The sequence below is a fragment of the Terrapene carolina genome, unplaced genomic scaffold, assembly GCF_002925995.2.
Source record: "Terrapene carolina triunguis isolate 2854851 unplaced genomic scaffold, T_m_triunguis-2.0 Scaffold136, whole genome shotgun sequence".
Taxonomy (NCBI): Eukaryota; Metazoa; Chordata; order Testudines; family Emydidae; genus Terrapene; species Terrapene triunguis.
In genome coordinates, this window is record NW_020664487.1 from 8,625,168 (window position 1) to 8,646,764 (window position 21,597).

The window sequence follows — 21,597 nt, forward strand, 5'->3', positions numbered from 1 at the left end:
GGGGGTAGTTATTTCTTAGGTGTGTTACGGTAGCGCCCAGGAGCCCCCCAGGGGGTAGTTATTTCTTAGGTGTGTTACGGTAGTGCCTAGGAGCCCCAAGGAGGGTAATCATTTATTAGGTGTGTTGCGATAGTGCCCCGGAGCCCCACGGGGGATAGTTATTTATTAGGTGTGTTACGGTAGCGCCCAGGAGCCCCCTCCCCGGGGGTAGATATTTAGGTGTATTACAGTAGCGCCCAAGTGCCCCGGTCATAGGCCAGGGCCCCATTGTGCTAGGCATTGTATGGATACAAAGCTTGCCCCCATGCCCTATGGAGCTGACTGCCTAAGCATACAACAGTGGGCAGAGCCAATCAGATGTAGGTGTTAAGGCGGTGTCGGCTGTCCACTCTACCTGTGACACAGGCCAGCCCATCTTGCCTGCGGTCTCCTTCCTGTTGCAAGTGGGCTGATGCTGCCCTGTGTGATGGCAGCTGCATGCTGCAAGCCAGGTAGATTTTCCTGGCTTCTTAGGGCTTGTCTACACTACCTGCTGGATCGATGGGCAGCGATCGATCCAGCAGGGGTTGATTTATCATGTCTCGATAAATCGATCGGTGAGTGTTCTCCCGTCAACTCCGCTACTCCATCAGAACAAGAAGTGCAAGCGGAGTCGATGGGAGAGCGTCAGCTGTTGACTTACCGCTGTGAAGACACCGCGGTAAGTAGATCTAAGTATCTCAACTTCAGCTGTGCTATTCACTTAGCTGAAGTTACGCATCTTAGATTGACCCCGCGCGGTAGTGTAGACAAGCCCTCAGTCTCCTGTGCTGGGGCTCTTTGTCTCACACAAGGGGATGTTTAGGAAGTGCCTATCATCCAGACAGCTTAGTGTACTTGATAATCTGTTTTCTAGTACTCCCTGCTACAGCAGGATCCTCATTAAACTCAACAGTTCCCAGCAGTTACTGCGCATTAGGGTTATTGGAGAAGTTTTCCTATGTAGTTATAATAGGAAATAACTATGGTAACTGGTATATAATGGCAAATGTTGACTTGTTAATGGTGACCTGCAAAGGGGGGAAAGAAGTCTGTGTTCTTTATGATGCTTCTTTATGATGTACTTATTTTAAATATTAGAAATTCAGGTCTGGAACTATGTAGAAGAACCAGTGGGATTATGACATCACAAAGGACTGAAAGCTCAGCAGTTAAAATTGAATAGATTTTTAATGATGACTTAAAAAAAAAACATTCAAAAACATTTATGAGAAAGAAAGTCTTTCCTGAAGTTCCAGAATTCCCAATTCTTTAGTTAAGGTGTGAGAGGTTTTCATACACATTCGAGATTACCAACGATTCTCCCAGGCACTGATTCTCCAGCAATTTCAGGGAAGGTCAGGATTGACATCCCTAATATTTCTCAGGCTAAATAAAGAAAACATAAGCAAACCTTTTTTTGGCTAAACTAATATTTAGTCCTTTTTTAAGCAAATGATTCATGAAGAAGCAAAAAATGGGATCAACTAAAAAAAATTTAAATTAAAAAAAAATCCGTTGCAGTTCATTTTTAAAGGTGACTTCTGTAGGTCAGTCTAAGTAATCATTCTGAGATGCAGACAAATGCTTTTTACTTAAGAGTTTGTAGATTAATTACCAATAGCTTGTTCTACCATGTGTATTACATATGTGTTTTAAACTTGCTCTCTCACCACAACACTGTTGTTAAGCAGGCTTCCACAATGTAATACATGATTTCCTATCAAACTTAGTTTTACAGTAGTTGGATTTTGTGTGAACTTTGTGCTATTGTGTTTAAAGTTTCTCAGGCAGTTTTCCTCAGCTGTTGGAGAGTCTCATAAATGTTAAATATTCCCGTCTCCATTTTCTGGTAGCAGGTCCTAGACATGGCCTTCTAAGGACTAAGAGAAACAGAACTAGCAACAAGTAAAATTTTCTCAAGCAATACCATATCCATAGGCTTGTAACTCTTCAGTCTTCTGCTTCTCATGTGCTACAGGTGAGATCTGCTCCAGATCTTAAAGATGGCTTTGAGTTACCAGTAGCTGTACACTCAGGATCACATTTTGACTGTTGTATCTCCGCTCCCTCTACTTCCTTCCCAACTGGTATCTTTCTGACCATGTTCAAGCAATGGAACTCCCTGCTGGATCTGCACCTCTGCTGCTAGTTCCGACTCTCTGATTTTACCAGATTTTGTTCCATGCATTAGATTAATAGCATTCTAGTCACTCATTCTTATTTAAGAGATAACTTGTAACTTGTTCTTAGTCCATGTGTATATTGGTTTACATGATCTGGACCTCCATGACTTCTCTGCTACTGCTTTTCTTGACAATATAGTCCTGGGGGTTCGTTGTTGCCTGGTGTCATAGCCAACGAATAGGTTTGTGGTCAAGGCTCTGGTCCTGCAGTTGTTTCTCCATTGACATGATCGCTATTTGCTTTGAATCAGCTCTTGTACTGTCATTGGGTTTTGATGCTTGAGGAAGATTGCTTCATGTTAAGTGGTGGCTTTGATGTATTCTTTACCGCAGAGCCCTTTGGATTTGTCATGATGCGTGGCTGCTTTGGTTATTTCTTCAGAGGATGTCATCCTTGTTCCTGTCTAGCTGGTGGAAGAATGGAAGTTCAGAGGCATTAAAGTGTCCACTGAGTGCAGTTTCGCATTCAGTCACGCCTAGGCATGAGAGGTGTATTCAGTGCCTGGGAGTCGAGTATAGTGTGGCGTTGAGTGTTGGATGTGCCAGCAGATGTTATCAAGGACCCCATTAGGTTTAGACAGGAATACCTGAAATTCTATCTTAGTTCCTCTGAGAGACGCTCTGCTAAAAGCTGTCCTGAGGCTGATCTGAACGGTTTTCAAAGTTGTCTACCTCAAAGCACAAACCTGTCGTTTCTCTGCGGAGTGCTTGGGTACTCTGCAGTGGCATTATTCAGGTTGGCATAATCCCAGCAGTGCCATTTTGAAGCTTGTCTTGAAACAGTTTGTATCTTCATACAAGCTAAAAATCTCTCCTTTGAATAGCTTTTTGTGCATTAGCATTGGGGCTTTGCTCCTGTGACAATTTGGGGGATCAGTATGTGCAATCTATTAATTCTGTTTGATATTGGGGTCTTTTTATATGTATCTATATCAGACTGCAGACTCCATTTGTGATGTGTTTTTTACCTTCTCTGTTGTCCTGTTACCTCCATGCTGGACTTAAATTCCAAAGGTTGATGGCAAAGGGCTAACAATAGATGGTCCTTGATTTAAGTGCTTTCCCATTGACATTGAATCATTCTAAAAAATTGGCTGACTACTGTCCAGGAGAACTGACTTATCAGAGGAGAGATCACCTATCAATAAAGTGACCTGGTAAGTGTCTGGGATCACCTGAAGAGGCTGATCCAGGACGAAGGGACTTGTGTTAATTTAGATGGAATCAAGGTGTTAACATGACTCTGTAACTGTCTAACATTAAACATTGAGGGGCCCCTGCTGGTTCCAGGGACTGGGCAATGGGTAACATTGTTGCAGCTCTTAGAAAGGGGGGGCTAGATAGAGGATTTATCAACAGTCTGGTGTGTGGCCAAGAGGAGGCGCTCTACTAAAGCTGTGACAGCTCCAACCTAAGTGCTCCGAGGTAGTGAAATATCCAGTAGCTCTCTAATATACCATTATCAGAGGGGTAGCCGTGTTAGTCTGAATCTGTAAAAAGCAACAGAGGGTCCTGTGGCACCTTTGAGACTAACAGAAGTATTGGGAGCATAAGCTTTCGTGGGTAAGAACCTCACTTCTACAGTCTCAAAGGTGCCACAGGACCCTCTGTTCCTAATATACCATTGTTGCTTCACCTTTGATGAAGTAGCTTCTCATCTCAACCGGACTCTGACTACTCTGCCTTAAGCCTCAACATCTAATGGCAACACAAGAGCTGACTCAATACAAATAGTGCGGAAGACAACACAGAAGAACTGCAGGACCAGAGCCATGACAATATATCTATGTGTTGTTAATCATAAGAATATTCTGGCAATTTTCTTCAGTGGCCTGCATGCCCATCCTAGCCATGTTACAAGTTTAAGGTTAAAAACCCCAAGGATTTATTAGTGGAATAAAGCCATCAAACCCTTTTGTGTGTGTGTGTGTTTGCCCCTCTCACCAAAAGAACCGTGTTGAAATACTGTTTGTAGCCATTGCTTCTTGCTTAAAAAGGACCTAGGTAGGAAGGTTCTAGAGCAGGGTGCCAGATTCACTTGGAGGAGAGGGCTGAATTCTGTTTAATTATGGTATAAATTCAGAACTATGCACTCTCCACAATACACAGTAGAATTCACTGATGCCAGCAGGAGATTTATATAGCTCGAGAGAAGAATATTATATTTGTTCGGTGATTTATTGTTGCATTAATCATCAGTGAGAAAATAAGCTCCCCTTTAAACCTGCTGCTATTTCTGCCTTTTGTTTCTATTTCTTCCCCATCCTCATTTCCCTGTTTCTCTCTTCCTTCCCAGTCTGAGAGTCTTCCCTGTTCTTTTCTCTGCAGCAACACTTAGTTCCAAGCCCACTTCCCTCCCCTTCTCCATTCCATCCACTAAATGCTGCTGGGGGAATTCTGTGCAAAAAAAATTAAAAATTCTGCACACAATATTTTAATTCTGCATACAATTCTTTCGGTAATTTTCAAAATAATTGTCAGCAAGAATGTCTAACAATACAGACAACAAAAAGGATTCAGGAAATGTTTTTTGACAAATAGATTCCTTACTAGGCATATCAATACAGAACTCTGAGTAATAAGTCATTTAAACTACAGTACAGAACGGTATTTCCTGAACCCCTCAGAAGCAGTGCAAAGGCTTGGGGGAGTCCGGGGTAACGGAGGAGCTGAGGGAGAGGGAAGTAATTGGTGGGAAGGAGCCTGGGTATAAACTTGAAGGGTTGTTGGGTATGGGTGGAAAAAGTATGGAGCAGGTTTTTTGGGAGGGCCTGGAGGAATTATTAGGGAGTGTCCCCATGCAGACCCTGGCTGACCCCTAGCCTCTCCGTTCAGTCAGGCACATCCTCCCCTGTCTCCATGTGTGTCTCTGCCACCACTCAGCCATCCCACTTTCCCCCTGTATCTCTGCACCTCCTCCCCCTCTGCCCATGTGTCCCTGCACCCCCTCAGCCAGTCCCCATCCTATGTCTCCATATGTCCCTGCATCCCCTGTCTCCATGTGTGTCTGTGCCCCCACACAGCCATCCCCCTTCCCCAGTAGCTCTGCACCTCCCTCCCCTCTATGGTCCTGCACCTCCATTCCTATTCATCCCCTGCCCCAGTCTGCCCTCGCCCACTAGCCCTTATGAGCCCCCGTCTGTGACCCCCCCCAGCAACCCCATGTGTCTCTCTCCCCATATCTCCTGTCTCCTGACCTGGCCTGATAGGCGCTGTGAAGAAGGCAGGCTCTTTCTCTTCCCTATCCTGGCTGGGAATGCAGCTGCGGCCCGGACTGGGGGCGGGGCCGAGGCTGGGAGCAGGACTGGGGGTGGGGTCAGGAGCTGGGGCTGGCTCGCTGCGCCCCTCCGAGTGTTCCTCCGTGCCCCCCTAGGGGGATGCGCCCCACACTTTCGGGACCTTCTGAATTAAACTATTTAAATGACACTTTAGTGTCAACATTAAGGTGATGCTCCAATCAGATTGATAGAAGACATGGGAGTTCACCCGTTTGAGTCATTGTGTCAGTCAGTCTGCAGACTCAGGGAGACGTGACTGCATCAGTGACATTCGTGGTTCATTTAGAAAAATTATCCCTGCAGTCACGATGACTAGAAAATTTTCAAGTGAAAGCTTAGATTCTGGAGAACCTGAATGTCATGTGTGCCGTGTAATTAAATCATGCTGTCTGGATGCTTTACACCCCTATTTTAGAGGTAAGCTGAGTTACTGGCTATTGGTATACATGTGTGGGCACAGCTACCAGTACTGTAGAGGGCCAAAAAGCATCAGCTAAGGGAATTCCTACCTGTTTCACACCAGCACAAAACCAAAGCCTGGGAATCCTCTGGACTGATGTACTCAGGGAACAAGAATTAGTTCAATTAATTTCCATTTCTTTTCTTTTCCAAGTAGTATCATGTTTGATAACAAGAAATTGATTTTTGTTTTTTAACAGAATCATTTAAAAAATGACTACAGAGCAAGATTCTGCAGCGGAGGAGGGTAATTAATTTGTGCTTGCATTTTAAATTTTAATTCTTAGACACTGACCACTTGTGAAAGTTATGTTGGTTTATATCAGGATAATATCATAATTGCAGTCTATCAGCTATATCCCTTTAAATTGGTTATCAAATTTGCTTAATGTTTTGCTTTTATTTTTGTGATGTGGCTATGTGGAAGTTAAGATGTTAAATACTGAAGTAGCGATACTGGAAGCATCTCATTTTTTTTCTCTCTTGGATGTCATGGACAGTTGAGCAATCCTCAGTTAAATAGAATATTTGAAGGTGGACATTGAAAAGCAAGTGCATGGTTGGTCACTCAGAAGTCAGTTAATGCCAGTGTTTAGGTTGTGTACACAACCTTAATCTTGCTTTTTGCTTCTTAGCTACTACATTACCCCATCCAGCAACCCTTTGATTTGCCTCTGGGTAAGAGGGTGAGTGAAGGTAGGGCCTGTTGATACTCCCTTCTCAGGCCCCAGGATCTTTTCAGAGCATTGATTTCAGCCACCCCAGGTTGGATAGAGATCTTGGTGGTGAGGGTGAAGGACTTGCAGGCCTCTCTTACCAAGCTATTTGTCAAAGAGCTACTGGAAGGGGGTGGATGCTGGCAGTTCTGGGGCAGGAAGCTCAGTGCTCTCTTCAGGGACCAACCTGCTGTGCTTTCACTGGTTGTTACTTGATGGGGGGAAATTTCTGTTTCCGTTCCCCATCTATCCTAGCTTCCAGTGTGGATGGGGTTATAATTGTGCACCCCCCAGCTGGGTAAAGCACTTTACAGTATTTTCAGGTATGCTTCATTGGCCTTTGTGCACTTTAACAGTCTGCAGGAGTTGTTCCTCAATCTGTTCCTCCATTGCAAGTTCCACTGGGGACCTTATGCAGCCCCTTCACACCTTAGTTTCTGCAGGAGCCATTTCCCTATTTGCAGTTGTCCCTGCCAATTTGCAGTAATACATTTTGTTATTTTACTATGCGTCTAAGTCACACATGCATATGCTGGGAGTCCATTTTTAGGTGCACACTTTATTAGCTTAATAAAAAAATCTACCCTGCTTGCCTAATATCTGATTTTTAAAACCTTGTAACTTATTCATATCAAAAAACAATTTCTTCCTATCCACTAGTCAGTGATACCCAATGAGGGCTGCTCTCATGCCAGATTTCACCTTTCATTTTCAAACCATTTTACCTGTACGGCAGTTTAGGAAAAAAGTTGTAAATTTTGTTCTATGGGAAGAAGACATTCCTTCACTCCCCTAACACTCAACATTGGTTGAGCTGTTTTCCCTTGAATTTTCAAAAAAAAAACCCAAAACAAAAAAACCCAACCAAAACACTCCATGAAGAAAACTAAGCATGGTAAATGAAAAGTTTACAGGAAGTTATGAACTAATGTAAATAGTGATTGCACTGTCAACCATTATGTAAAGGTAAGCATAGTGCTTGCTGCTACATATGCTGAGATAAACAGGCTACGTGCAAATTTAAAGTAGGTAACTTTTTACTGCAAATGATTCATTCAATGTATTTTTTCCTTCTTCCCTCTAGAAAACAACAGATTAATGTACAGCCAGGCCAAAATGTACTGAAAATTATACGAGATTGTTTTGAAAGTAAGCTTCAAACTTTTGTCTGTTTGATTTATCTTTTTATGAGCAAGTCGTAACACTCTCCTTAATTTCACCTAGTGGAAAAGGAGTAGTTATATAAGCGGTTTGATTTTTCATGTAGCATGTCTATAGCGTAATGCAAAAAAATGCAATGATCTTTCAAAAAATACATGGAAACTGCACTATAACCTGTTACATAAACTCTATCTTTCCCTGTTGACTGGATATTTTCTCATTAATTCTGAGTAAATCATATTTTTGAAAACATGCAAGCTATGTACTATTCCATTTATCTCGTTACATTTACTTTTTTCTTTTTAGATTGTGTTAGTGATTCTACAATAAATTCTCCAAGCATAACACATTGCTCAACCCCTGTCATCTTAAAGCAAAAGGAGGATTTATTACTGAGCAAAGAGGTCAGTTTGTTAATATAACTATGTAACTGTTTGGTGTGGGGAACAGTTTCCCTTTTGTTCCCATTGGACAGAGTTTTATACATGTACCTCTTGATGTATACAGTCTGTACATTTTCTTTATATTTGTGGCATAATTTAGCCCTCTACTGCAGGGGTTCTCAAACCTCATCGCACCGTGATCCCCTTCTGACAACAAAAATTACTACATGACCACAGGAGGGGGGACTGAAGCCTGAGGCTGCCCAAGCCTTACTGCCCCAGGTGGGGGGGCCAAAGCCCGAGCCCCACCGCTCTGGGCTGGGGGGCCAAAGCTGTACCTCAAGGGCTTCAGCCCCAGGCATGGTGCCTGCAATCTGAACCCTGCCGCACAGAGCTGAAGCCCTCGGGCTTTGGCTTTGCCCCTGGGCAGTCGGGCTTGGGATTCAACCCTGAGCCCGAGCATGTCTAAGCCAGCCCTGGCGACCCCATTCAAAGGGGGTCCTGACCCACTTTGGGGTCCCGACTCACAGTTTGAGAACTGCTGCTCTACTGTAACAGTTGATAACATTATTTTCCTCAGTTGTCATGTTAAAACAATTTGGGCATATTCTCTAACAAAAGTGGTCTATCTCCCTGCCCCATCCTTTTTCTCATAATAGCTTACCCAGCTTTCATTCCTGATAACTTTCCCTGGTAGTCTCTCTGGTTCAAACTTCCCTTGAACATCTGCTTCTCTTGTCACCCTCCCAGCTTCAGCCGTTGGTCCCACTAAACCTTTACAATTAAAACTCCCACTGCTGCAAAAAGCAATGAATGATTCCTTGCCCTCCCACTGCTGGTTGGTAGAGCTAGCTTGTGCCCTAGTGCAAAAGAATTCAGTTGTGTTTGTTAGATCTTTCTTTGTGGTGTTCTTCCCAGCAATCAAATGGAAGTAGTATAATTGAGGCGTTGAAGGATGACGCTTGAATAAAAGGAGCTTGTTAGCACATAATCTTCAGTTGTTTGTAAGATTTTGAGTAGTTCACTTCCTAGCTGGCTTCATTGAAACAGAAAGTCTTTGCCCTGTGATTGCACCTGTCTGGGTAGTCTCTGCTACCAAAGGGGTCAAGCTGCAGTCTCTTGGGGTACGTCTATACTGCAATAAAAGACCCGCAGCCGGCTCGCATCAGGTGACTTGGGCTCATGGAGCTTGGTCTGCAGGCCAAAAAATTGCAGTCTAGATGTTCAGGTTCGAATCTAGCCTCTGAAACCCTGCAAGGAGGGTGGGTCTCGGAGCCTGGGCTCTAGCCTGAGCCTGAATGTCTACACTGCAAATTTTAGCCCTGCAGCCCGAGCATTGCAAGCCTAAGTCAATTGACCTGAGTCTCAGACTCAGTGTCCTGGGTTTTTTTATTGCAGTGTAGACATACCCATAGTTTGTTACCACTATTCTGCATATTTCAGGTTTTCAACTAAGACAGGTCATTGTAGGGGTCCTATATTTATCAGAACAAGTGCTTCTGTATGTGTGTGGTCTACTTAGATGTTTATATGGCCCCTGTCAACATCCTATCCAGTTGCTTTACAGATATTAATCAGTTTATTCTTACAACACCACTGAGTAAGGAGATATTCCTTATTTTACTCCGGGGTTGATAAAAATCATGACTTTAAAAAAATCAATAATAAAATTTTATTTAAATTACGATCTTTAATTACATTTTTTCAAATTTAAGACATTTAATTTATATGTTAGCACTTCCCTTTTTATAGTCTTACTAAATTACTGAAGTAGATGTGACACTTTAATTAGCTTCTTGCTCATTAGTGGAGTTTCAAATTTTATATAGGTTTTTTGTACTAAGAAATTTCACGCTTAACATGCTCATCTATGCTGAAAAAGACAAGTCCAGAGCTTCACTTAACATTTTGACTGTGAGAATAATACAAACTCAAGCAAAAAATTAATAAGCAAATAGCCCCTGCTATATTTGCAACCAATACCACTTTCTGATACATTTAACTTCCACAAATCAATAAAACTGAAATCCTTTGACGAGGCAGTAATAGTCCATCATGATTTGTATTTTGAAGTCAATGGGATTTTTGCTTTTAAGGTACTCAGGTGCTTTTGAAAATCCCACCCTTAGATGGCTAAATCTGAGCTTTAAGAGCTTAACTTTAAACTCAGTTTTTTTTTAAATTTGGCCTGTGTATAAAAAAAGTTCACAATAACTTTAATGTATTGAAATTTATTTAATGTATTGTATTTTCATTGTGAAGCAGTTTTGTTTTAAATCAACAAAGATTTGATGGCACTAAGATAATTTTTTAATAAAAAAAATGAATTTCTGATTTTGCAATCATTTATGCACATTGCCTAATTTTGCACACCTGAATAGTCCCATTGAAGTCAATGGCAAAATTCAAGTAAAGTTACAAACCTGCTTAAGAATTTGCAGCGTTAGGGCCTGTCAGGGTTCCCTCCCCACTCTAAACTCTAGGGTACAGCTGTGGGGGACCCGCATGAAAGTAGTAAGCTTATTACTACCAGCTTAGGTTAAAAACTTCCCCAAGGCACAAATTCCTTCCTTGCCCTTAGTATCGCTGCCACCACCAAGTGATTTAAACAAACATTCAGGGAGGGCCACTTGGAGCTCTACCTCCCCCGAAAATATCCCCCCAAGCCTCTGCACCTCCTTTCCTGGGGAGGTTTGAGAATAATATCCTAACCAATTGGTTATAAAGTGAGCACAGATCAACCCCCCTGGGTCTTTAGAACACTGAAAAAGCAATCAGGTTCTTAAAAGAAGTTTATTTAAAAAAAAGATAAAAGAATCACCTCTGTAAAATCAGGATGGAAGATAACTTTACAGGGTAACAAAAAGATTCCAAACACAGAGGATTTCCCCTCTAAGCAGAACTTTAAAGTTACAAAAACAGGGATAAACCTCCCTCTTAGCACAGGGAAAATTCACAAGCTAAAACAAAAGATACTCTAACGCATTTTCTTGCTGTTACTTACTATTTCTGTAATATTAGATGTATCATTTTAGTAGGAGCTGGATTACTTGCTTGGTCTCTCCCTTTGTCTCCTGAGAGAACACCCACAGAGCACAAAACACCCCCCCCCCCCCCCGATTTGTATCTTCTTTCCTCATTGGTCCTTCTGGTCAGGTGCCAGCCAGGTTATCTGAGCTTCTTAACCTTTTACAGGTAAGGAGGGATTTTATGCTACCCTTAGCTGTATGTTTATGACAGGGCCTTAATTTTCAGTATTTTGTTTTGGTTATAGCAGTTTTGTAAAAATCAAATGATACTCCATCAGCCGTGGTATTAACACTCCTCTTCCTCAGCATTTATAATTTAGTTTATTATATATTAAACTAAAGTTTCAATAGCACAGATTTTCAAATTAGTTTTTACAAAGCCTCAATGTGATTCATGAGTGATTTAAAAAAAAAAAGTGATTTAAATCAATTACTTACATCAACCTACATTGATGCAGAGGCTAAATAACTTGCTCAGCATCTTATAGGACTAAGAATTGAATTGTGGTGAGAGGCTTGAAGTGGTTTAATTACTTGAATGTTTTATCACTTTACTTACATTTCCAGTCAGGAACTGTCTGTATTAAATTGAGATGAGAATCTGCTTTTAAATGATTTTAAGCAAGATTATGATCAGAAAATAGGGATGTAATGTAAGGATTTATATTTGTTAATATTTTTACTGTTGCTGTATCATAACAAACTTTTTTCTTTTCTACCTCTCCTGCTGTTCACTGTCAAACATTACAGTTGAATTCAGGTTTATTTAACTCTGTGAAGAAGATATTTAAATCTACATCCTCTGTAGATGCATCACCAGTAAAATCAATCAGCTGTTCAGGTTGGTGCTATTATCATTGAATTGTAAAATTTTGGGGGTAAATATTTCTTGGGATTTTTACACTGTTTTTAAGGTGAAAACACTAATGCTGTTTAATATCTATAACAGGACAGTCAACTGAAGCACATCAGAAATCTATAGCACTTGGTAACATAGTTAGTTCTGACAAAAAAGAGCAGTGTGTGTTAAAAGAAGATACAAGCTCAAGTGAAGATGATCTTTTTGATGCCGATGATCCTGTTGGCTCTAACAAAAAAACAAATAGTATATTAAAAGCTGTTGAAAGATCAAGCCAAAGCCCTGCTGGCATCTTTGATACTGATGAGGATAATTATGAGGTCATTGGATCACCTGTTCTTCTTGTTGAGGAAGCAGAAACATCTGTACACTTGTAAGTTGCTTCTCTTGCTAAATCTACAGAAGAAATGTTTGTAAATTCTACTGTATAGCGGTTTTCAGTGCTCACAGTTAAATTTAAGTCAAGTGGTAGTGATTAAAATGAGACTTTTGTGTGAGTATTGGATAGCCCTGGTTCCTTCAAAAAAATTTTTTGCAAACTCACTTCAAGTTATCAGACATGGTAGAAGAAGTTAATGTTAGACTACATCACAGTGTCACAGGAATAGAAATGTAGAGCTGCTAAAATAGTCACCTGCAAAACTATATTTTAAGTTGCTTGACAGAATGTTTGCTCTTAGCTTAATGATATATTTTCATAACTTTTTTAAGAAACATCATGTAAACTGGAGGAGGATCTAGGAAGAAACTTGAAGTACATTTAGAGATTAACAGTATCAGCTCTAAATACTATTTTTTTACATATAGATTAAGTCTTGATGAAAAAGCAACTCCAGCAATGATGAAGAGACAGACAGAAGTTCAAAGGTCAGAAGGTCCTCCGGCAAGGACAGAAGAGCAGATAGTTCCAGTGGAAAGAGCAAAATGTGTTACTGTACCTTCTGAACAGAAAAAGAAGTCGCTTTCTTCAGCATTCTTAGTGGCTTTGACAACAGGAGCTGTTGAAAAAAGGTGCATTGAAGTAAAACTTAATTGTTAGCAAGTAATTAACACAATCTGAAGTACTGTAGCAACAAATTTATCTAATACTGAATGATGTATTAGAGCAGTCCATCTGATTACTAAAAGTAATTAAAAAAAAGATAATTGGAAATAATGGCAGTTAATAAAGTGTTTTTAAGGTGCCCAAAAAGCCACAATTGAGGAAAAAGGCCAGTGGTTAAAAAATGGACAACGTTTAGAGGGGAAGTGAAGGCAGGTATAAAAAGAGTGATATATAACAAATGGAAGATAGGGGAAGTTGATAGTAGTGAATATAAATCAGAAGGTAGGAATGGTATAAAATTGATAAGGGAAGCAAAGGGGTACAAAGGAGAAATCTATGGCCAGTGGAGTTGGGGACAATTAGGAGTTCTTAAGTATATTGGGAACAAAGAGTCACTAGATGGAAATGGTAGAATTATCAACAGTAATGCAAAAAAGGCAGAAGTGTTCAATACATATTTCTGTATTTGGGGGAAAAAACAGTTGATGTAGTCCATAAATAACACTCTTTCCATTCCATTAGTATCTCAGAAGGGTGTTAAACAGCAGATACTAAAGTTAGACTCATTTTTAAATCAGCAGGTCCAGATAACTCTGATCCAAGAGTTTTAAAAGCTGACTGAGGGGATTCCTGGACGATTAATGCTGATTTTCAATAATTCTTGGAACACTGGGGAAGTTCCAGAAGTCTAGAAGAAAGCTATTGCTCTGCCAATATTTAAAAAAGGGCAAATAGGATGACCTGGGTAATGATAGATCTGTCAGTTTGCCATTGATCCCGGGAAAGATAATGGAGCAGCTGATACAGAACTCAATTAATAAAGAATAAAAGGAGGGTAATGTAATTAATTCCAATCAACATGTGCTTATGGAAAATAGATCTCATGAAACCAACTTGATACCTTTTTTCATGAGATTACAAGTTTGCTTGATAAAGGTAATAGTGTTGATGTAATATATTTAGACTTCAGTGAAGTGTTTGATTTGGTAACCACATAGCACTTTGATTAAAAAACTAGGACGATATAAAATTAACATGGCACCCATTACATGTATTAAAAGCTATCTAACTGATAGGTCTCAAAATGTATTTGTAAATGGGGAATCATTGAACAGGTGTGTTTCCATTTTTAGTCCTATGTTGTTTTACATCTTTATTAATGACCTGGAGAAAACATAAAATCATCACTGAAAAAGTTTGAGATGACACAGATGGAGGGTGGGGTGGTAAATAATGAAGAGGGCAGGTCATTGAGAGAGAGATCTGTTGGTAAGCAGGGTGCAAGCAAACAATATGTGTTTTGATGTGGCTAAATGTAAATATGTACATTTAGGAACAAAGAACGTATGTAGGCCATACTTATGGGATGTGGGACTCTTCATCATTCGTCAGTGATTCTGGAAAAGATTTGGGGGCAGTGGTAGATAATCAGCTGAACATGAGCTCCCAGACTAGCTCAAAGTTGTCCTTTTTGGCCTCCGGAGCTATGAATCGTTGACCAGTGTCACACGAGTCATTTTACTGCTTTGGAAATGTAAAGGCAGCAAATGAGACTATTGTAACTATTGTGGCATTACTCTTCTGTCTGTCCTGGGGAAAAATTTTGTTTCTGTGTTGTTGGTCTGAGCTGCTGATATTTTAAGGAGCAAGAGAAGACTATAGCAAATTGGCTTTAGTCCTGGCAGTTTCATGATGGAACAAATCTTCATGCTGTTCCAGCTTACTGAGAAGATATGCCTCATTCACACTGCGTTTGTGGATATTAAAGCCACCTGTCTGAGTGGGGTGGAGATGGATTTATGCTGGGGCAAGGCTGTGTGGGAGTGACTTTTAAGAGCGATGGTAGAGCTATGCTCTCTGGAAGTTGGGTGTATGGTTCTTAGCCTGAGGTAGGATATTGCTTTCTAGGGAGTTTAATTTAATAGGAGAGGAAGTTAGTTGGGATGGGGATCGTGTGGGAGCAGTGTTATGGCTCTCCAAAGTGAGTTAATGATGAGGTACAAACCTGTGGCCACAGATAGGAAAAAAGGGGCGTTGTCCCCATTTGGTCAAGTGGCAGGAAAAAAACAGGATGGAATAATGAATGCTGCAGTCATTTGAGCAGTACCTTGTAACATGCTCAGATATTGTAAAGTCACTGTTAGATTTGCAGGATTAAACTCTGAGAGTTTTTAAACTGAAGCATTTGAATACTGCTCAGAGATGAAAGTTCAAATTGAATTAAATCATCTTCCTTTTAGTTGGAATGAAAAACAGAAGCCCATTAGTCCCAGTTGGCATAAGACAATTTCTGAAAATGTTTACTGGTGGTTAAAATCTTGAACATACAAGTGTAAAGTATGGAAGAACGTTCCAGGAAAAACAAGTTAAAATTTTAATTATTTTGCTGTCTGGATTATTATATTGTCCATAGTAGTACAATGCTCAAATTACTGGTGATTTTTCCCCCAGATATTATATAGTTGGTAAATAACCCAAAACATTCTCGGCATTTATCTTTCCATTAATACTTTGTCTCATTTATTTTTAAAACTGTTTTCTATATTTGCTAAACCAAATTACATGAGAACCCTTTTTTTGTATTTTTATCCTTAGGTATTCAGCCTCAATACCACCACCACATTCTCCTGTAAAAGATTTAGGAATAGAAAATGACTGTGAGTTTTTAATTGACGAATCGGATGGTTTTTCTTTTACATCCTGGTTTTCAATTCCCAAAAAGAACAAAAAAATAGAGAAACAGGCCTTATCAAAGCCTGAGCCAAAATCTCAGCCTTCCGAAAAGAAAAAGGCAGTTGTACAAGAAAGCAAGAAACGCAAGGATAGAAAGGCACAGAATGAAGTACCTGTTAAACTGACTCGTATGGAACAGTCGAAAATGAAAACATGTGACGCTGCTGAACGGATACAAGCCGAGTTACAAAATGCTTCGGATACAAATCTAGGTTTATCTGACAAAAAGAGAGAGGCTCTTAAATCTGTAAGGCAAAGCAGTCCTCACATGGGTAAGTCCTATTTAGAAAAACAGTTCAAGATGTAAAGACTCTTTGAATTTTTATACTTGCAAAGGCAAATGTTGAAAATTGAATTATGATGAAAGAAAACAATTAGTCTTTCACATTCCTTATTAATGGGAGATCCTTCTGCCCTTGATTTGCCTGTTCTTAACTGAATCTGTCAACAACCGAAGACGTTTTCCTTTGGTTTAGAATGGTGGTACTTCTACTGGGAGCTGATCTCCTTGGGGATATTTTGATTGATTCCAGGGGATGTTAAATCAGGGAATGGGGAACATAGGAAAATATTCCTAGGTCCCCTTATTCCTGAGACTCTCTATGATTATTCAGCAGTTGGGAGGCAGGTTGGAGGAGTCCTGAATGGGATGGAAGGATCAACTGAGGAACTATGGTGTATGTGTATATATGGCAGTAAGGGAGGCAACAGCGACTCATTTCCCCCTTGCCCACATGTGGAGATATCAGGGAAGGTAGCAGTGATTACTTGCTTCCCTGTTGTCATGGGGACCAAGGAAGGTGGTAACATCTGTGTTCCACTCCCAACTTTGTGGGAAGGAGCTAGAGATATGTGGTGTGTCTGCAGGGAATCAGCATTTGAGGAATAATGGGGGAGAACTACTTAACAGGAAGAGTAGAAAGTTGACTTGGAAGCAGCTGTGTGAGAGCAAAAGTTGCTGCAAATCTTTCTAGGTTAGGGATTAGGACCCAGTAGATGAACGGAATGTGGCACACTGAATCTTTACCACTGTACACAGAGTATTCACTAGATAGTGCTGCTTTGAGAACTTTAAGTGAAATCACCCATCAGAGAAAAATTTATGTTCATGATATTTCAGTTAATCATATAATATCGTTTTATATATAAAGCTGTTCCGATGGTGTTAAAAAAGGAAATTAACATGTGCATTTTTGTATGTTTGCAGAAGAGAGTAAAAAACACACACACGAACAAAGATCCACAAGAACCCCAAACAAGAAAAACTCCACGGCCCTGAAACAGATACAGCCCAAAAAATTCACTTTTTCAGTTTCCAAATCAGACACAGATATTTCCGATACAGAACAACCTAACCCAACAGAAATACCTAATGAAGATCCCTTTGGATCTTGTAGTATGACTGAGCAGCCTCAAGAGAAGGTTGTGTCTTCAGAAGAGGATCATAATTTTCCAAAACCTCCCCAGTCCATTTTAAAAACTGCTCTACGTTCATCCCACAAGAAACAAACGGCTAAGCAGAAACTTTCAAAAATTGCGTCATCTAAAAAACTGGTAGAAAACCGAAGAAACAAAGTCAGAAAATCTACCCTTAAATCCAGTTGTAGAAAATCCAGGATACAAATCTCAGAGGAGAGTTCTGAAAGTGAGCCCATAGAGGAGGTGGCTGAAAGAGAGCTTTTAAAGTCAAACAAAGTGTTTGCCCCTTCGTTGCAACAGGAATCACCGACTTCTGCATTACAGAAGTCCCGTAAATCCCCCAAACCTAAAAACTTCATACATTCACTGGAAACATCTGGTAATGTACATATCAAAACTCCTGCAAAATCTAAAAAACCTTCACAGATTTTCATAGACAATACAGAAGACTCTGCGGGGAAAAGAGCATCAGCTAAATCTCTACAGAGGACAGCTACTCGGATTAATCAAAGAACAAATATGATTGATTGTTCAAATCCTGAAAATGCTGAACCTGGGAATACACCAGATCACAAGGGTTCTTCTGGCCAGGACATGGCAGAACAAAAACACAAGAAGTCAAATGCATCTGTGAAAACAAAATATAAAAAACAGAGTAATGTCTACCGATCGCAGTAAGTGGTTTTGTGTACTTTTTTAAATGAATACGCAGTGCAACTTAATCTTGACAGAAGATGTTTTATGAACAATTGAGGCATTATTAAGGTATAGAATAATTCAGTAAAATTTCTGACGAGCCTTAAGAGGAAACTCAGACTTGAATTTATATTCATGGCTGTTAATTTTAAAAAGTAATCAGCTGTGTTTTAAAGGATACAATCAGCTTGAGTTGGGACCTCACTTTTTTTTTTTTTTTTTTTAAAATACTTTTACAAAACATAGGAATCTAGGAATTCTTATACCAAATAGGACCAGTGGGCCTGTCTAATCCAGTATCCTGTCTCCCAGTGCCCGGTGCTAAATGCTTTAGAGGAAGGTGCAAGAAACCCTATAGTGGACAAATACGGAACAACCTGTTCATAAGGGGGTGCTTCCTCCTAACCCTATTAGTGTTTGACTTATGCCCTGATCCAAGAGAGTTTGTCCTCCTCCTTGATATCTAAATGTTTTATTCTGTCTAATGTAACTGTTCTTCTTATCATATAAATGTCTAGACCTGTAAAATAGCAAATTCTCCAAAACCAAGACTGATAGAAATAGTTCTTTGGAAACTGCTTATGCATAGGGTTTTTTGTTGAATAATATAGTTAAGCCAGACATTGCAGCATTCTACGAGTCTGACATCCAGATAATGGGGGAGGGAAATGTTAGAAATACATAGACACAAATTAAACGGTGTGGAAACTGTTCAAAAACAAATCAAATTGGTTAGTTTGATATTTTTCAAGGTGAGTGGATTTATATAGTAAATAGAAGAGACCATGAAAAGTAAATTCTATTAATAGTCATTATTACAGTCTAAAAATTACCACTCACCTTAATCCTAAATACCAAGAATAATGTCTAAAATATGAGTGACAAGCATCAAGAGAAGTGACCAAACTATTCACCTTAGCGTTGAGCTTGAAAAAGCAATTTTATGACTTCCTGATATTACTTATTTAAAAAAAGGAATCTGTTACTTTGATCAATTACTTTTAACAAATGTAGTAGGAGGAGATGTCATATTTACTTTTGCACAATATTTACTTGCAGTGAAGTTAGTACTAGATTTATGATTGGTCATTACTGCTGATGAAGCCTGTCTCTGATTCAGCCAAACTAACTTCTGTACTCTTATTTTGTATCACTATTTTTCTAAAATTCCTTCCATATGCCCCTCTTTACTATAAAGAATTACTTTCAGTAAGATTACTAACAATTGCATCTCTTCTAGAGTCTCTCCTGCACCTGAGAAAAACAAGAATCATAACAGGTAATTTCCTCTATTGTGTGTAGAACTGTCATCTTAATATTTCTCAGCACTAAGAGACCATAGCAGCGCTGCAAAGCCTTCTCGGTAGGATAAATGAGCCATCACCAGGATTTTGCTTTTTTTCCTGAGACTTGTTGCCTTGATCCCAAATCAGATTGGCATTTTTAAATCTTGCTTGGTGTAAATAGCTGTTAACAGTAGTACCAATAATACTAATAGTATTATCAGTAGTATCAATAGCATTACTATTGATGTAAGAGTATATTATTAATGGTAATAGGGGTCCCAACTGAGATTGGGATTGTGCTAGGCATTGTATATATGCATACATCCACAGTCAGGGAATGTAATATCAAAATAATACAGGGGCTCATCTGTTGATTTTATTATTAATTTTCATATCTTAATTCAATGAAACACAATATTTTAATTTAAATGAAGCTGCTGCAGAATTTCTGGTTTGCCACACCAGTGTCTCAGAGTTCGGTGGGTGGAGTTGCAAATTTTATGTTCAGCTTGCTTTAGAGTATTTTGGTTATAATTTAACACAGACTGTTGGGTCCTAACTGCCTTAATGGAGTTAGTGTAACCAACAATAGGCAGGAAGGGAGGACGAGTGTAACAATGATAAGACTGCTCCCTGAAGCCCTGTTATTGCAGTCTGATCTGTAGAGAACTCCTCTGACTTCATTGGGACTCTATGCAAGCAGGCTATTGGGCCATTGAGGATCAAGTTTCAGGACTGGGCTTAACATAGTCCAAGTTCCAAACGATTTTCTGTCTCCTCCCTTCTCCTTTTAAAACGTTTTTTAAAGCACTTATAGATACCTATGGAACATTATGGGGAAGGAAGGGAAAGATGAGGCGGCACAATGATGAGGAGCAAAGAGTGTTGGCATGGAGAAGAGAAGGGAGTGGGGAAAGGTTCTTGGTGTCTGTCAGGAGGAGGAGAGGAGGAAGGGTGGTGAGGGAGATGGAGTAAATGCCACCAAAAGTCTGTCTGCAGGAAGTGAAGGAGTCAAAGAATGAAGTGCTGATTTGAAGAAATGCAGCTCTGACATCTGGAGAAGCTGACTGCTTTAAGGCTTCTAGAAGAGCCGGGGAATGTCCAGATTCAACTCCTGTCTGTGGCAGCCATGTGGTGGTGGGACCTGGATGGGTCTCCCTGTTTCTGGCATAAATGGGGGCAATGAGAGGTCCTGGAAGCTTGGCTGTCCCTCCCTTTCCCAGCTGCTGCTGACCTTAAACACAGCACTTAACCTTTGTACCTCCATTTCCTTGCAATAAAATGGGGACAATACTTACACACGTTTGTAATGTGCTTTGAGATCTACCAATAGAAAGGGCCATATAAATGCTAAGTACAGAACTGATGTTTACTAGAGTAAACTGGTTCCTCACGATAATTGTTTACATGGATCCGCACGCTTGAATGATGTGCTCCCTGGCACACAAGCTCACGCATTCTGCTAGTAGCTAGCATGTCTGTTGGGCAGTGTGCACACACTGCCTAGTTTTGTACCCATATTTGAGGGAGAATGGACCCAACTGCCCTTCAATTCCTTCCCCTAAATCAAGGATCTATAGTAAGACTCCAGAGTAGTGTCTCTGTAGTTTCAATGGCCTATGCAGCTGTTTAGCTAGAAAGGGTTGTGTGGAGACTATTGCTTCTAGGTCAGGAGTCTTATGTGGGCAAGTGCAAAACTTTCTCTTTATGGCTGCTCTGGGCTTCTAATCTGTCCCAGATGTCTGTCAGTCAAGCATTTCTGTTGTTTGGGCAAAACAATCTACCAAGTTCATTGCATTACTTACATTGTGCTCGAGCATCTATAGATACCATGTCCTCTATCTTCCAAGCCCCTTAAGTACAGATGTTCTGCAACTCCAATTCTACAAATATTTTCATCAATTTAATTTTTAAATACCAGATGTGGTTTTGTTCCCATTTCCCCATACTAGGCTGCAAATGTACAATGGAATGTCTACATCCATTTCCACAGCCTCTTTTCCTCTTCCCTCATTTATGTTTTTTTATTACATTGACAAATATTTGACATATTTAGAAGGACAAATTGTTAATGCATTATGAAAAAAACCTTGAAATTTGATACTATTTGTTTTGTAATGTTTTTATTTTTCATAATTAACATTTTCATGCCGATGTTGTTTTTTTTTTTTAAAGTGGGCCTGTACTGAAACGTTATGTAAAATTTACTTCAAAAAATGACGAGCCTATTGCATGTGAGTGGGAGGATTCATCTTCAGGTAAGGTTTAAAGGTGGCATTTTCTTTGAGTTCCTTTTTTATATATACATGAGAATATTGCAAATTTAATT

General features: G+C 39.9%; 1 protein-coding gene across 1 annotated transcript in view; it reads left to right on the forward strand.

Moving 5' to 3' along the window:
• Nucleotides 1-21,597, forward strand: part of CENPC (centromere protein C) — a 60,231-nt gene that overhangs the window by 309 nt on the left and 38,325 nt on the right. Inside the window, exons 2-11 of the mRNA XM_026653328.2 lie at nucleotides 6,142-6,188; nucleotides 7,742-7,806; nucleotides 8,125-8,222; nucleotides 11,981-12,071; nucleotides 12,180-12,462; nucleotides 12,897-13,100; nucleotides 15,730-16,139; nucleotides 17,075-17,960; nucleotides 19,223-19,261; nucleotides 21,444-21,526. Coding sequence (XP_026509113.1) covers nucleotides 6,142-6,188; nucleotides 7,742-7,806; nucleotides 8,125-8,222; nucleotides 11,981-12,071; nucleotides 12,180-12,462; nucleotides 12,897-13,100; nucleotides 15,730-16,139; nucleotides 17,075-17,960; nucleotides 19,223-19,261; nucleotides 21,444-21,526 — 2,206 coding nt within the window. The remainder of the gene's footprint in view (nucleotides 1-6,141; nucleotides 6,189-7,741; nucleotides 7,807-8,124; nucleotides 8,223-11,980; nucleotides 12,072-12,179; nucleotides 12,463-12,896; nucleotides 13,101-15,729; nucleotides 16,140-17,074; nucleotides 17,961-19,222; nucleotides 19,262-21,443; nucleotides 21,527-21,597) is intronic.